General features: G+C 36.5%; 1 protein-coding gene across 8 annotated transcripts in view; it reads right to left on the bottom strand.

Moving 5' to 3' along the window:
* DMD (dystrophin) overlaps positions 1 to 17,287 on the bottom strand; it is a 1,139,896-nt gene that overhangs the window by 606,505 nt on the left and 516,104 nt on the right. For all 8 annotated transcript variants that reach the window (XM_064473561.1, XM_064473589.1, XM_064473531.1 and 5 more), the window contains one exon: positions 1,185 to 1,335. In XM_064473561.1, coding sequence (XP_064329631.1) covers positions 1,185 to 1,335 — 151 coding nt within the window. The remainder of the gene's footprint in view (positions 1 to 1,184; positions 1,336 to 17,287) is intronic.

Below are 17,287 nucleotides of genomic sequence, written 5' to 3'. Positions count from 1 at the left end.
CTACCTTTTACATACACAATAAAAAGCACCTTTAATTCATTGATGACATTCTATTTTGTAAGCCAGATCTTAGACATCTCCAGTGTTCAAAGCATTGAAAGTCATTTGCAGAAAGTATTTACCTGCTATTTTAAGTACCTCAGCTTAATATATTACTTAACAGTTATATATATATATATTTTTTTTTATACTTGCACTGTATGATTTGGTTTCCTTTTCAATTTAGCAGTTTTACAGTCAAGAAATAGCAGCCTAAATCTTAAAAAAGGTGACTGTAAATATTAAAATTCAAAATACATGACTTTTTTTAACTGTAGGTCAAAAAGTAGATTAGTGTTGCATTCAGAACAAAACTGGAACTTAAATATTACATAGACTTAACTTCTTTCAATGTGAAATTGAGTAATTTGATCCAGCAATTCAAATGTACAAATGCCTATTAGTTTAACAGACTTTTTTTCTTATGCAGAGGTTGTAATTTATAACAAGACTCCAGATTTTAGTCCAGCCACGTTATTCAGCTGAACCTATCAACCTGCAAAACATCAGTTTAGAATTAATTCTTCATACCCATTACCATTTCAATCATACAAGAGGGAAATGAAATAAACTACCAGGAAACTAGAGTTATTATTTCCCTTATGATGCTCAAAGAGCTTGCAAGATGAAAAGCATGCACATTAGAACTGGACACATAGGAACTAAGTGGCTATTCTGTCACACTGCATTTCACAAAAAGCATCCTCAAGGTTCTTTGATTGAAACATGAAACAGGCAAAATAAGCAATACTTGCAAGACATAGTTCATGGCATATCTCTTGTACAGCTCCATGGTTAATCACATTTCCACAACATTTTAAAATTTAGTCTGATGCTTCTGCTGGTTGTAAGTAACAAACGGAAATTAATGAGCACTTTAAATAAACTCCAAACAAATACGTAACTATGGAAGTACCACAGTATACCATGTTATTCTATATTTTACTTCCTTTAAAAATGTATTTTAAAAAAACTAGTGAAAATTCTTAGTTAACAAGGAAAACAGAAATATCTGACCAAAATTGCCACTGGCCGCTCGACACTAGACATCCTCCTTAAATGAACTGCAACACTATACAGAATACCCAGACCTGCAAATTTCTAATCACTGCAGAAAAACAGGAAATGTGTTAATCAAATCATACCTGGAGAAATTGGTTGGTTTTCACATGACCCACGTCTCCAACCTCTATCTGTGCTCTCGACAGCTTCTCTTCAGTTTCTGTTAGCCAATGATTAAAATTCTTCATGTCACAATGAAAAAGCTGCCACTTTTCCAAAGATTTGTCAAACCGTCTGCAGGTATAAAAGGAGATGAAATAACTATCTACTGATACAATATTTACTGACTAGAGAAAAAAAAAGATAACTAATAATACTGGATGTCTCAGGTTAAATGTGGTGTAATATGGATGGCATCATTTATTAGCATTTCTAACAGTTATATCAAATGGAAACATAGTAGCACTTCTGAACAGTGAAATTATTATTACACATATGTGCCATAGAATCATAGAATCATACACTCATCAAAGTTGGAAAAGACCTCTAGGATCATCAAGCTGAGGCACCAACCCGACTCCACCGTGCCTCCTAAGCCATGCTCCAAAGTACCTTGTTTACCCATTCTTTTTAACACCTCCAGGGATGGAGGGCAGCTTGCTCTAATGCCTGACCACTCTTTCAGTGAAGATATTTTTCCAAATATCCAATCTAAACCTCCCCTCATGCAAACTGAGGCCATCTCCTCTCATCCTATCACCTGTTACATGGGAGAAGAGACCAACACCCACCTCACTACAACCTCCTTTCAGGTCGTTGTAGAGAGCCATAAGGTGTCCCTGCAGCCTCCTCTTCTCCAGGCTAAACAAACCCAGTTCCCTCAGCCGCTCCTCATAAGATGTTCTCCAGACCCTTCACCAGCTTCGTTGCCCTTCTCTGGACATGCTCCAGCACCTCAATGACCTTCTTGTAGTGAGGGGCACAAAACTGAACAGAATATTCAAGGTGCGGCTCCACCAGTGCCAAGTACAGAGGCACGTTCACCTCCCTGCTCCTGCTGGCCACACTATTCCTGATACAAGCCAGGATGCTGTTGGCCTTCTTGGCCACCTGAGCGCACTGCTGGCTCGTGTTCAGCTGGCTGTCAACCAGCACCCCCAGGTCCTTTTCCACGAGCCAGCCTTCCCGCCACTCTTCCCCAAGCCTGTAGTGTTCCATGGGATTGTTGTGACCCAAGTGCAGAACCCAGTGTCTTATAAATTTTTGAATAATTTTCAATGTTTCAGATGAATTCTATGGTCAAAACATGTTTTCCCTTTACAGCTTTATTAACTCACACTAACTCACATCATAGATACAATACTCTCAGGCCCCAGTATAACTGGGTATACCCTTCTACCAGATGCTAGATTCTAACATGAAGGAAACACTAGTGCTGATAAAAGGCTCCTAATGCACATTATAAATTTGCTGTAGCTATCAACGCTGCAAACACTTACTGCTGGCTAACATGCTGGCTGTATGTTGTGACTGTACGATTATTTATAGATCCGTTTTCAAAGGGAAAATTGCTTAAAAGATATGTGATGCATCTGACCTACCATATCATAAGACAAAGGATGAAAAATCAGTAGACAGATTCTTAAATCCTTACTTCCCAATTTTAGTCCCATGATCCTATTATTATTAAAGGATTTTTTATTTTAGAAATATTAATTGTAATATTATATTTAATACAGATGAAAAAGACTGTTTTTTAATTGAAATTTCTGTGGTGAGAGACTGCCCCAAAGGATCCCAGGCATATACTACAATTCTGCTCCAGTTTTACTGAAAGAAACTAATTTTGCCTATCTCTTCAATGGATACAAATGTCCACTTCTTTTTATTTCAAAGAAAATGCAACTCTCTTCAAAGGAATTTCTACTTGTACTGTGTAAAGGGGCCCTTTACTAAACCCTTTTTTCTATATAACTTTCCCTTCAATTTGAGTATTTGATAAAGACAGCTATGAAAAAATAAATATGCCTGAAATACAAGGACGATTGAAACAAAATTAAGATATTAACAAATAGGGTTTTGTACAATAAGAAAGGGTGAAAAATATTACTACCACATCTGCAAGCCTACAGTCCACTACATAAAAAACCATGTAAGTACTTCTGGCAGTCTGGGAAGTTCTAATCTGTTTTTGTCCAGAGTGACTGATTGATTGTCTGGTTCAAGATCTGTTTGCCTTAGCCACTGCCAAGTACTAAAGAAATGAAATGAAGGCAGAATTTGGGGTTTTTCTTTGCAAATGGCCTATGTGTTAAGGAATTTAGTTATCCTGTTTTGGATTGGTGTCGAAATGTGATCACTAATCAGAGATTAGCTAGAATGTTTTGTTAACAGATCATCATTAAACAAGCTACTATTGTTTAGTTTAATAATCCTCTTTTAGAGGGTTATAATAGGTTTTAGGGTGTACTTAAAGGACAAAAACAAAGATGCTCAATTATTTTTCTAGGAAGTACTCTTGTTCTGTATGGACAAACTATACAATTTCTTGAATGTTAGAGAGTTTAAGTTACCAAATAAAATCACATTACTATCAGGGAATACAGACCATCTCTTCTATTGTAATGATTTTTTTTTATTTTTTAGAAGAAAATATAAGTTTTTCCTCCCTTCTGCTGGTTATATATATCCCACCTTGGTTTTCACATTTTAAAATCTTTTAATACCATGGAGTATGAACAGCACTATATCCATTCATAACCATCTACAGAAGGATATATACTTTTCCACAGACCTCCTTTTCCGGTAGACAAAGATTTATTTTGCGGAACACACCCGTACAAAGATCAATTTTCTTACTTCTAATGTACTGCTTATGGTAATCACTTTTGATTAATAATATGCAAAAGAGAGTTGGACCAGCAAGCAGTGAAAGAGAGTCTTTGTATTTATTCTGTTACATTAACTATAAGGTAGGGAAAATATAAGGCATAGAAACCCCCCACAATCAGCAATCTATGTGAATGATTTTTTTTTTTAGGAAAGACGTTTGATCACAGAAAGTAGTTGAGATAAAATTATTCATTGTACTGTTCTACTAGTTTGGCGATAAGATGCTGAAGGAAAATTATTGTTATTTAAATAAAACTTTTTAAAACACAGTTTAAAAGAAGAGAGAAGATTTTTCAGAGTCTAAATTCTGCGTAGAAGAGTAATCCTCAAACTGTCTGTGAATGAACTCTCTTTGTTCCTCAGGCAGAACGTGATTCATGGGCCCTGAGGTTAATAGCTGCTAAACACCAGAACCTTTATTTGAATTAACAGAGAACAGTTACTGCTTAGTCCTATGCAGTCCAAACATGCCTTCCAAACCACTCTAATAAATGACAATGTGTTCAGTAAATTTCACTGGAAATGGACACAGACAAATTATCAGAATAGATCAGGTAATCTTTATTCTATCGATTTTAATATGGCTGCCTGTCTGATAAAGGCACAGCAAAGAAGCTGTCAGAGCTCAGCACTGATTGACCAAATGATCAGTCATGACATTAAAAATGATGACAGATGAAGGTGGAGAAAGATGCAGCTTGGGACAAAACAATACGTCATAACATTCAGAATACAGACTCTTACTAGTTAAAACTAAAAAATATTTAAGAAAGAAAAAAGGTTTAAAGACCAAAAAGTAGTTTATGGAAGGACTCCTCTAGGCCTTTATGGGCTGACAGCTTCCTGCAGAAGCTGACAAAGTCTCTTTGCTCCCTATAAATTCAAGCTGTAGTAAGTTTTTAGTATGCTGTGAAGCTGTTATTTAGATAACATTCTCACAGATTTTATTTTGGAACCCAGTATCAACCATCTAAGGAATTGTTAGAAGAGACCGAATGTAGAATAATCAGTGCACAAAACTTGTGTCTATTTAAAAATGAAAAATAGATACAGAGACTTATAGTAATTTCTACACAGTAGCAGTTGGTGAAGTCTTGCTGTTGAGGCGTCAAAATGAATACTACAAAACATCTTTCAAGAATAAGCACAGCTCATGCACTCAAAATATTTTTGTTAAATACATTAGGGAAAAGTATCATTTGAAAACGCATTTTACACAAGTGTTATGGTAATCAAACACCCCCTACACTGCTATAACACCTTATACCACTGTAACTTTCTTCTATGTTCTCTTCCCTTTGTATATTATAACCCTCCTGAGATGGCTAGGTATTTGTTTCCATGTTCTCCTATCAGTTGTGTCATTTGCATTTTTCTCTCTTTATCAAGCAATGCCAACTGGTGACATCACAGTTTTCAAATCACTGGCTTGAATGTGGTCTACTTTTCATTGCTGTTATGAAACCTGACCACAGTTGCAGTAAAAATCTTATCTATGTTTAGATTATGTTCAAAGAAATACATTTAAATTCCTAGTAATGTATATGACCGCTCTGCTTAGCTACAGATGAACACAGTTGTTGTTCAGTATCTGCCATGTGTGTTGCATTTCTTAGAAATATTGGAAGAAAACAGACTATTGACACAGTTAAAAAATGTAGTCACTCACCTAAGGTATTAAAATTACTGTCATCTTTCATCATGCTTATCATACTTTATTTTTCAAAATGAGTCAAATCATAACTGAAAGTCACATTATATTTTTAACTACCTTACTCTGAATTACTAGGAACAACCTTGGTTTAGATTTAAAATTCACCTAGAAAATAAAAGTTAAAATACATTTCTTTTGGTCCAGTGTGGTTTCTCATTTTGGACACTACATTAAAACAGCTTTCCTCCTGTTCCTCACAAAATGAAATTACTCTTCTCAGCGTGAGGAAGTTTATCAGCATCTTAAAAGCAAAAATTCAGTAGGGGTTGATATTAGTGTCACTGAATTTGCATTCCAGCACTGGTAAATTGAATCTCCCGTCACTCTCCATTCTTCCTGCCTTTGCTTTGGCTAATAAGAGTTGCAAGGAGAAGGAAAGAGAAAAGTTGCAGTGAGAAGATATGTATATTTAAATCTTACAAGGTGAAATACTAGTGCTTATTGCTCATGTCTTTAAAAAAATCGTTACTCTCAGTATAATCAGTATAAACCAATATTAAGCATCATAAAAACCAGGAAATTTATGAACAGGCAAATCCATTAAAATTCAATGCTCTTTCAGTGATTAACTGTACTTAAATACCATTACAATGATAAGAGAAAATGCAGTTGTTGCTGCAGTGGCAGGTGCAGGTCTATTCGAAATGAGGGGTGAAAGGAGACATCACCATGCAGCTTCATGCACACATTGTGTGCTATGGGACACCCCTCCCAGATATATGTACATGAGAGCTTCCACTGCTAAATCTGTGTATTACATCCTTTTACACATAGTACTACTTTAAATAGATTTTTAGAATATAAAACCAAAGAGGCTTTAGCTTGTTTGTTTGGATTTTTTTACCATTTGCAATCCTGTCTCCAGGTGGCAAGTTCAATACCCACAAAAGGAGAAGGCTAATTAACTACAAATGATGAGCAGCTAAGTTGCTGAAGTCTTGGCACAGGAGAATGTAGATGGTAAAATTAGTAAGTAAATTCATAAAAAAGCAATGCTCTGAGGACTATGAAAACTCAGAAAGACTATGGCTGCCTCAGGAATCCCCAAGCACACAGTCTGCAGGTTAGGAAAGTGTCATTACAGGCCTTGTGATTCGTAGACTCTCACCTAGGGATCCACCCTTGTTCGTTGTCAGAGACAAGTCATTGAGCTAAAAAATGCCACTGTATCCATTCATCTGTATATTCACCTACTTAATCCCTTTCCCTTTGACAGGCATAAATGAAAATGGTGTGGATAGTAGGTGACTGACTGATATTTGGGCAGTATTTCCTCTTTGATGTGTCCTCCTGTTCTGTTTTTCTTAGCATATGCTCAAGATAAAAGTGGGCACCCTGAAGCCAAGCATTAGGTTCCATATGGACTCCTGACTAGAATGTAAGGTAGCCTCATTCCTGTAACTTGAGTATGTTAGAGTTGACAGGTGAAAAACAACTGGTACACCAGCTTAATTTATTTCTATATGCCCTGACACTCCAGCAGGGAACATGTGAAGCAATGGCTTGAAGGAGTGATGTTGTCCTTTTTTCTCATTAGCACATAAGGGATTTATTTTGCCTCTGAAAAGCAAAAAAGCAACCAAAGACAGCTGCTGACGTAATATGCAGCACAATTTACATAAAACCATAAAAATATTGGTGCTTTCCTTCTTTCAAAGATCATCTCTCTACTAAACCGTTGGACTTGACTTGCTATAGGCAAAATTTAATATTCCTTGGTAGTATTGCACATGATATTGCACAAAGATTTACAGGTGCCAATTTGGATATGCTGTCAGTGGAACTCTCTACAATGGGATTGAACTTGATGTTCCTTGTCCCAAGGCTGCCATTTTTAAGAAGCCATGGAAAGCTGGAAGGAAAGACCTTTGAATACAGAAATGTCACAAACATGAGATGGGGTGCAAAAGGTAGTTGGTTTGTTGTTGTAAACCAAATCTTAATTTTGTATCTGTGTTTCAATTAATTCCTTGATATTTGGATAACATTCCTTGATAAACTATGAAACCCACTTCTATGATACATTCCACTTTAGCAAACCTTCACAGTCAGTTGGCCCACATGAAAAAGAACACTATTAGTTATAAACTTTCCCAAAAGTCATGATTTATGTAATGGAAATTATTATTCTTAGAGACACACACTCTTATCATATTGGAAAAGCATTCAGTAAACTTCATTTCTCTACTCTTGCTAAACAATGTACTGTAGGATTATGCTAATATTAACCTACAAATTATGCAATTTTGTCAACTTGATTCAGCACAATTAGCACCTTGTAAAAATACACAAAACATCAAAGTAATATAAATAATTATGTATTAGTATGTGAGAGCATTAACTTTAATACTTAAGGCTATTCATACAGATAATAAAACAAGAAAACTTTTTTTTGTCAAGCAACTTCTACAATTAAATTGCTTAAAGAAACAGCTAACCTATTTTCAGAGGTTTTGATGTTTTCATTTTATTTCACAAAATTATTGTCTTTTGAGTGCTTAATTTATACTTAATTTACATATCCTCTCTGCATTCAGACTAAAAGTGATGATCTCATTTTAGACACTGCTGTATCCAGATCTTCCTCCTAGGTTTTGCTGTAGGTCCATTCTGGGACAAGACTCAGCTGTACATATTCTGTTCACACCCTTGGCACCCTGCCTTTCTCCCGTAAAATAGCAAATGATCAGAAATAAAAAATAAACTGCAACCAAAATAACCATAACAATGCCATCCATCATTACAAAATATAATTTCTCTCCTCCTCCCAGAAAGTAGGTTCTGCAGCATTACATATAAAATTAAAAACATTATAAAATATAATTACATTATAAACATTTGTATATCTTGAATCGTATTGATTGTATTATTCTTGCCCTAGTAGTCTGCAACTCAATTTCCCATCATATAGTTACGGATATCATACCATTCAGTGTCAATCACTGTACCAAAGACAATGACAATTAAATTGACTATGTAAAAGCAAGATCATGTCAGTCATTACTGGTTTTTAGACATACAAAATCATTTTTATGAAGCATGAGAGACCAATAAACTTAATAGCCATTTACAATTAATAAATATATAAAACATCCATTGGGTTCTAATGGATGCCATGTGTCAATAGTGTAAAAAAAGAAACACTCCATATAATTTATAAAATATACATTCGTCGTCCACACTAAATAAGGTTATTTATTTTGCATATGAATTTGAATTCCAAAATTCCATCTTTTTTCTTTCCTAAAAAGTTTTCCTCAGTCAGAACAGAGATGAAATGATGTATTTTAGAGAACTTTGCCTGGACACCTGGATTAAAAGCAGGTAACAACTTTTCACTAGAGAAAATATAGTAGTACTTGATTCATTGTGACCTAAGTTTGAGAGTAGCATATTACAACTCCTTTATACAAAATAAATTATTAATGCAATTCGTAATAAAACCACCAAATTCATAGCTTGCCAGAGTGAAACTATCAAAAATGGCCATGATAAGAAATCACCGAATCTAATATTTTACATTAAAAGAACATTGGCTCAATTTTACAGAAATCCAAACTAGTATTTCTGTCTGCATTTAAAGGGTATGCACACATTCCATCCTCAAAATGGGTACACTATTAACTGCACTTCTAGCCAGAATGCTCCAGCATGTTATTATTACCCATCCTATGGTAGAATATGAGTGATAAAATACGGGCGAAAAATTGCGTTCGCTTCTGGCTAACTGTCAGGGTGTTGTGGCTGTCCCCTCCCCCCCACCCCCCCACTCCCGCCACCCCGCAGGCTCTCCAGGCTCCTTCCACCACGGCAGAGGGTCTGGCCTGCTTAAGGCCAGCACACAGCAGCGTGACCTGTCATCAGGCTTTGGTGAACCCGGCTACATAGTGAGGAATGACTCTGAGAACTCTCATCTGGGGTTCCTGCCCAGGGCTTCAAAGCCATATTAAAGCTCAGGCCCTAACCTGGACTACTCTGTAGGTATGCCCATGGCACACTCTGCTCACTGCATCCAGCCCAGCTCTGCTCCCCACCTCAGGGACGACTGGGAGAGGTCCCTGCCTCCAGTCCCCTACCCCAGCTTCACGTCACACTGACACTCTCAAACATCCCTTCTGCACAGCTCCAGTGCCCTCTTCTACCAGAAGAGCCTGAAGCCTCCAACAGTCTGTGTGCCGCTGAACAAGTATTTCCACAACACACTAAGCAAATATTTTCACTCTCCTTCAAAATCCCAGTAGCTGTGACTACAGGATGACAGCTGGGAGGTGGGACAGCCAGCACAGAGGACACAGCCACGTTCTGACAAGGGGTGTTAGCCTGCCTGCCTGCCCAACGCCACCTGTGTTCCACAAACCAAGTGCCCATTAAGGGCTAGAGTACATCAGACAGGCTCCTGGAGGGAGCCTCTTCCACCTTGGTTTCATCTGAACTGAATCCAGTGCACTTTTTGGTGTGAGGCAGAGCACAAGAAGCAGGTGATCCTGACCCAGATTAAAATAGTTGTGGACATATTCTAAGTCAATACCAGTGAAACCCAGCAGCGTGTTCTAGCTCCCATTTCCTGCAGGTGTTCAGATCCATTCTGGGACAAGATTCAACAATAGTTTCTACAGCCTGGACACAGAAAAAGGTACAAGACCCAGAATTATAGAGAACGGACAAGTCATATCCAGTTGGGGGAAACCAGCTCTCACAGATTCCTCAAATAACCATCATAATTAATAAAAAAAAAGTTAATTTTGGTGAATTTGTGGCCCAGAGCATAAGTATGTGTAGTGCAATATTGGAGGCACATATTACAGGATGCCCCCTCAGTATTCCCCTGTAATTACTACAAAGTGTTTAAATCCTATGATTTCCAATAACAGAATTCTTAGTTCAACCTGTAATAACATGTTTTATCCTCTAAAATTGTCCTGTTGAATTCTGTACTTTGACTGCCTATCTCAAAATCCCCCTACAATGGTGGCTTTAGAGCAGGAGGAATAACAGAAAACTGATTATATCACTTAATGCTGGCTGTTGACTCCCTGAGCCTGAAAGATGTTACATAGCCTGTTGAAGGTGTGGCAGATGTCTACAGAAATATATATACTGGCATAAGAAAATCAGACTTCCTTGTTTCACTGAAAAACATAGTAATAACAGTACTTAGCATTATCTTCTTAAAATATTCATATATATATTTGCAGTCAGTATTTTTTACTTCTTAGAGTTTTTCAGTCAATTAAAAGCCTTTTTAGTAAGTGATTGGATTTTCTGAAGTTTATAATAAAATTTAATTTAAAATACCTTTTCCCTTTCATTTGGAAAATTCTTTTGAGATCAGAAACTTAGGTCCAAATTACGGTTACTAGGTCTTATTGTAAGAGTATCAATTAGTAAACAGCTCTATTTTTCTGAAACTAAAATGTTGATGAATCTTACAGAAAGTGCAGGAATGGGGAAAGCAGAGAAAATTTTATTAATAGAGGTGAGCATGCATCATACTGCTAACCAGGAGAAAATATTCCTGAGTTACAAAGAGCCTGTTCAGACAAAATACTTTATGGTGTCTTTTCCACATTTAACAAATATGTCTTAAATAATTCTGATACCAGTTAGTACAACAGAAAAACAAACAAAACCTCTAGCGTACACAGAAAGCCTGTTTTTCAGTACCATTAAACCTTGATAAGTATTTTTAGAGTGGTCGCATTTGAAAACTTGCTTTTTACCTTTGTGAATGATGATCTACTGCAGTTAAACAAAGTATTTTCAATATTCATAATAAACAGGAAAAATACAAAGCATTTTGTGGAACTGTAGCTGAATGGTGAAGGTTACCATTACATTGGCAATTACTACCATCTAAAAGTTCCAAAAGTAAATGGGGTGGTTATGAGGGATTTTGTATATAGTTAAATATACAAATATATATTCTCTACAAATATATATGCTAATTATATGTATTAGTTTACAAAAATAAATGTTAAGTATAAGGTTTATTAGTCTTGTGAATAATAAAAGACCTCAGACACTCTCAGTTATAACTCATCAAGCTAGAAGTTCACATTTCATTAATAAATTGCAAAAGCCATTTTGGCTAACGCATGTGATGGTACTACCCATAATGTGGAGAATATAAACAATGTTCAGACGCCTGAAACGGTCAGTATTAGGAAGTTATCTATTTTCTAAATAACATGAAGTAGAGAACAGGCTGCTCAGCAACTTGATAACTCAGAGAAAAATAGAATAATTGCTTTCAATCTCCCTGTAAAATTATGAAGTTAGCGACTAAAGTGCCTACATGTTATTACAAGACTAATGAACACACCTTACAAGCCTTGCCATTTATTTTTACAAGCCTTGTCGTTTATTTTCAAGTTAATGTAATATAGTCCTAGAAAAGTAAGACCACCTAATGACAAAACCCGTGTATTCTTTGGTGACCTGGAAATATATTTGCTCAGAAACTCATTTCCTCTTTGTGTTGTTGATTTGGAGCAAGTTGACAGTGATACATTTGCTCGATTACATAGCTGTGTAACTCAAAGTAACAAAGCAGTAAAAGATTTTAATTTCTATACTTGAAGTGCTTTAAAAGCAGAACCCTTCCCTTTCAGTTTTTCCAGGATTGACTGCATGTATCCGTTTGGAAAGTGGAGTCTTAATGTGTGTGGTACGTGCAACGCAGTAAAGAATCTCAAATGTATTTTTAGAGCAGCTGCCAGCCCTACGAATTCTGGCAGCAGACTACTGCTTTTAGGCATAATTATTGTTGTACTCTTTTGAGTTGTGATTTACCAGGTTTTCACACTCTGGCAACCAGGGTAGCCTGGATGTCCAGGAATCCCTGATGAATGGCTACAGTGTCTACATGGACCAAATTTACTGCATATGGACAGCATTTGTTGCAGTGACACCTCAATCCTAGGTTTCAGATCTTCTAACTGAAAAACAGGTGTGTAGACACACAAAGTCAAAATGAGAGGTAAGAAATAGTTGTCCTTTATTAGCTCAGCCAACCTGACTATATGATTTATAGGATTATAATCTGACAGTTTCTAATTTATTAAATTTGTTAAATTATTATTTGGGAAATAAATTAATTCAAGCTTAGTTCCACCCCCACTCTTTCCTTCTAGCTTTCCACTGCAAGACAGAACAGGAGAACTGTCAGGCTTTTGAATGTTGGGACATGAAGCAGGGTTATATAGACAGAGGTGCAAGCAGCACTTTTCCCTGGAAACTTGTACCATTAAGGGTTTATGGTATCTGCAAGCAGAAAAGTATACTTAAAAGAGAGGCACAAAATGCCATGTTTGACATTAAATGATTCAGAAATAGGATTTAGTTTATACAGCATTACATATATATACACTATATTTCTTATTTAAATATACACCTATATTTTTATGTATCATATCAACATTATAATATATAAATATATATATGAATACATACACATACGTATATACTGTACTATATATACTATATTTCTAAAATCTATCCACCAGATTATAAAGCTTTGAAGCAAGAAGAGATAAGTGACAAATAACCTCAGTGAGGAAAAAGTTGCTAAGACTTTTTCAGATCATGAAGTTGCAAAAACTTTTACCTGAGAAACTGCACAAAAAGATTACCTCTATAGCAACTGAGGTTGAGATCCATCCGATCAAAAGGACCTCAACGTGCCTCAGAAAGCCATCTGGTCATTTTAGTCTTCCTTTATAGTTAATGTAGAGAACAGGTAATATAAATATCTAAATTCAGGTATAGACATTATAGAGCTAGCTCTATGTACACACATACTGACACTGAATGGGCGTGTGTATTCACTGATGCCCTTAATACTGAAAACATTTTCAATCTTAGCAATACCCAGAGCAAACATTCACATTTCTTCTTGTTCTCTGAATGTGGTATAGAAAGGACAAAGTGAATTCTGTGCATCCAGTATTTTGTCTAGCCCAACAGTTTTTTGGTCAAAAGGAGTCCAAATCCATATGAAAGCAGGGACTTGTGAACTTTAACATCTTCAGCAGATACAACAGCAATTTGATAAATATTGGTAAGTAATTTGTTTCTCCTTCAAATGTTTGCCCATGTGTACGCAGTCACCACGTGCACAACTTAAAGTAAGGCCACTCTCAAATTGACAACTCCAGAGAGCTTTGGGGCATATAGTTTTCAGCTTCCCACTTATGGCAACACCATTCAGATCCTCTAGCATCCTAAGCACTCTTGATTAATAGACTCCTAAGAAGTGACTCTGACACTGAATGTACTAATTTCAGAAATCAGCTGTCTTTCAGTGCAGATGAAGGGATGCCAGCCACCATACTTGCTTGTACAGCATAATTTAGAAGTATTGTAACATGCTGCCTTTGGAAGTCAAAAGAGGAATGCATGACATTAAGTGAAAATCCAATATGCTGGTGCAAAATCTGGAGACCAAAGACTATTTGGCCACAGACTACCTGAGTACATTTCCAGGCAAGGAAAGAGGTGTCTGGATCTGGTTGGTTGCTGAAGACAAATAGGCAGCAAAGAGGCTCAACTTGTTACCGTTTAACAGAAATAATGATGGATAGTGGAACTGGTTTTTATACTCTTAGACCATGCTTGGTCTGTCTGAAGCCATGCCAGGGTGCAAATAAGGGCAGAGTCAGCAATGCAAGTATATGCTACCACTTGATCCAACTCAGTTAGGAACATTTATAACAACAGGGTGGAATAGTTTCCATAAAACCATTATCAGTTCTGGAGGTAGCTCTCAGAAGCATAAACCGTGGCTGTCCAGTATGGGTTTAATAAAGAATCCAATTCACATCATCTTTCTATCTTTTCATCGTTGATCTCAAGGAATAAAATAAGCGTGAAGCTGGCTCAAAATATGCAAGCAAGTTATCAATTAAAAAAATTTATTGCTGAGGTGATGCTAGAGGCCAGCTCTGTACAATGCAGGACGGTCAGTTACTGCTGCAAAGGCCTTCATAAATCTTTCTGGGCAGTGGATAGCCTGCATTGCAAATCCTACCCTTCAGTCACCAGGGGACAAGAAGCATAATATCATTGACTCTAAGGTTCTTCAGATTAAGACTATAACAGGTAAGTTAAATGTAATTTCTATCTTCAGTTATGTCCTACCCGAAACCACATTTTTCTTTGGGTTTTTTTTTGTTTTGTGTTTTTTTGTTGTTGTTGTTGTTTGTTTTTTTTTAAGAACACGGAAGCTAAACAGAGATCTAGCCTTTTGGGAACACAGCAGTACAGCAAGAATCAATAGGATCTGAACAGACACAGCCCGTTTATCAGAGAAAAGAAGCTCCAATATTATGAGGCTCTGATCTTTCATATAGTCCATATGTCAGTCCCACTGGACAGTGAGAATTAGTCACCAAAAAAGAGATCTGAAATGGAACTTAAAAATAAGCTCAATTTAAAACTGACTGGTTCTGTTTAACAATATTTATTCACTCACAGTAAAGAAAGCAATTAGTAGAATATATATGTGTACTTTAGATTAGGATTATTTAAGTTAGTCATAATAATATTATATGTTTGTTTACTGGTTCATTTAAAGTTTGCATTGAGATATCAGAACTCTGTTTAATATAATGACTATGTTCTGGTTTCTTCTGCTTTGAGTACAGTAACTTTTACATTCTTGTACAATAACGTACAGTTATGAGCCTAAAGAACTACAGCAAGATTCCAGGCATAAGAAATTATGAAGAAGAGGAAAAGATGAGATTTCCAAGCAGCTACAGTTAATTTCTAGTTATTAAGTATCCCAGCTGGAGATATTTTTAGTTAATACTTGTTAATCGAACTGCTAGGTATATTAAAACAGACTTGATAAAAATGTCCATACTTTGCCACAGCTATAGTGACCTAACTATTTAATAAAGCTTATTTTACTTCTTTGTAGATAAACTAACCAAAGAAAAGTGGTGCATGAAGCTATACAGAGTATTTGTAGTGCATATTTCAATAAGTGAAGTTTTCATAACTCATATTTTGATGTATTAGAGAGACTCACTTTGGTATGAAAATTCACAACTATAATTCTTTTCAGTACTATATCACAGCAGAAAGCTTCGGGTGTTTTATTAGCATAAAGAGTTGAGCAGCATGATAGAGCTGCCCATCTTTTAAATGTGCAAGCATGGTCATGTTATTTGGCACATACTGAGTTTGAAGGTGTGTCTATAGCACTAAGAGTATTAGGGTCTTTAACGCTCCTCTGTGGTATACAAAACCATTAATCAGGCACTATGAGAGATTAAGCCCAGGAACATTTTTGGAATTATGTACATTTGGCCTATTTCTTTCTGCAGCTGCAGTCCCTGGGGGCTATAGCTTTTTCTGTGTCATAAAAAACCCCTAAGAACTCTTTCTAGGAAAACTGTCCAGGATCCATGACAAGAATGTTACTGTTATGGAACACAGTCTTATGTTGAATTTAATGTAGAGCTTTTAATTTGCCCATAAAATAATGGAATTTGGAAACAAATCTTCCAAGAAAGTCTGCACTTTTCCTCAAAAGCACAATAATTAGATAGCTTGGACTGCAGCAATGTTCACTGTTTCATTAAATTTACAGAAAAGAAAATCTAAGCAGGAAAGAATACTGAGGAAGGCTGTGAGCAATACAGGGGAAGAAGTGGTAATGTTTCTGCTGGAATAATATAAATTTTTCTATTTCAATACTGATCCTCTTTGTTAGAAGGTGGTATGTCTTCTATGATTATTAATATTTAGCATGATGAACAACTCAACTTTCACAGGAGAAAAATGAGATGCTCTTATGAACAATAAGGTACAACTAAAAAGTGTGGATTTACAACAGGGACTAAAGAGGCTTTAATTCCCTTGCCCTTATTAATCATATTTGCTGCCTTACCTTGTGGCTGGCATCTCAGGGATTTCCAGCCTAGCAACACAGTTTTTCTCCAGCTCTTCAGATCTGCTTGGCAGATATATGAGTTAGAGAAAAATGGCAGTCTAGGCAGCACCCACGAAGAAATAGCAGTGTCTCCTTGAAAGACAACCCAACATCCTAATCCCATTCATGGCACATGACCTACCAGTAGCTGCAAGAGAATTGTTACTGTTTCTAACAGTGCTTCGACAAATAACCAATAATTTCAAAGTATCATTACATTTTGCTTAGAGTTTGCAGAACTGCAGTTCTATGGTACAAACTTACTTATCAGCAGAAAACAGCACTGAAACAGATTTTCACAAAAAGGTCTTGACATTCCCCCTGCTTTGTCTGCAGCACTAAAGACAGTCTTGAAAATCCCTTCTTGCTCACCAGAGTAACCAGCTAACTGAAGTGGAAGTTCCTGCCATTGGTTCTGTACAGATACTTTATTCCCCTTCCTTCTGTAACTAGGAAACACAAAGCTATAGTCCCCAGAGGATAAAGTAGTGACAGCAAAATAGCTCTTTAAGCTACAGCAACTTCCCCTTTCAGGGAAGGGGGAAGGTTGTACAGTTCCATTTACAAGACGACAGTCAGCTTGATTTTTCCAAAAAGAAAATGCTTAAAGTAGTTTCAAAAAGGTTCCTGGTCTCCTGCCAGTTCCTGGGGATCAATACAGTGTTCTCCCATTCAGATAATCTCTCCCAGATTGCTATGGG

The sequence above is a fragment of the Phalacrocorax carbo genome, chromosome 1 (assembly GCF_963921805.1).
Source record: "Phalacrocorax carbo chromosome 1, bPhaCar2.1, whole genome shotgun sequence".
Classification (NCBI taxonomy): Eukaryota; Metazoa; Chordata; class Aves; order Suliformes; family Phalacrocoracidae; genus Phalacrocorax; species Phalacrocorax carbo.
Note: the sequence above shows the minus strand (reverse complement) of the source record. Positions and strands in the feature narration are given on the sequence as shown.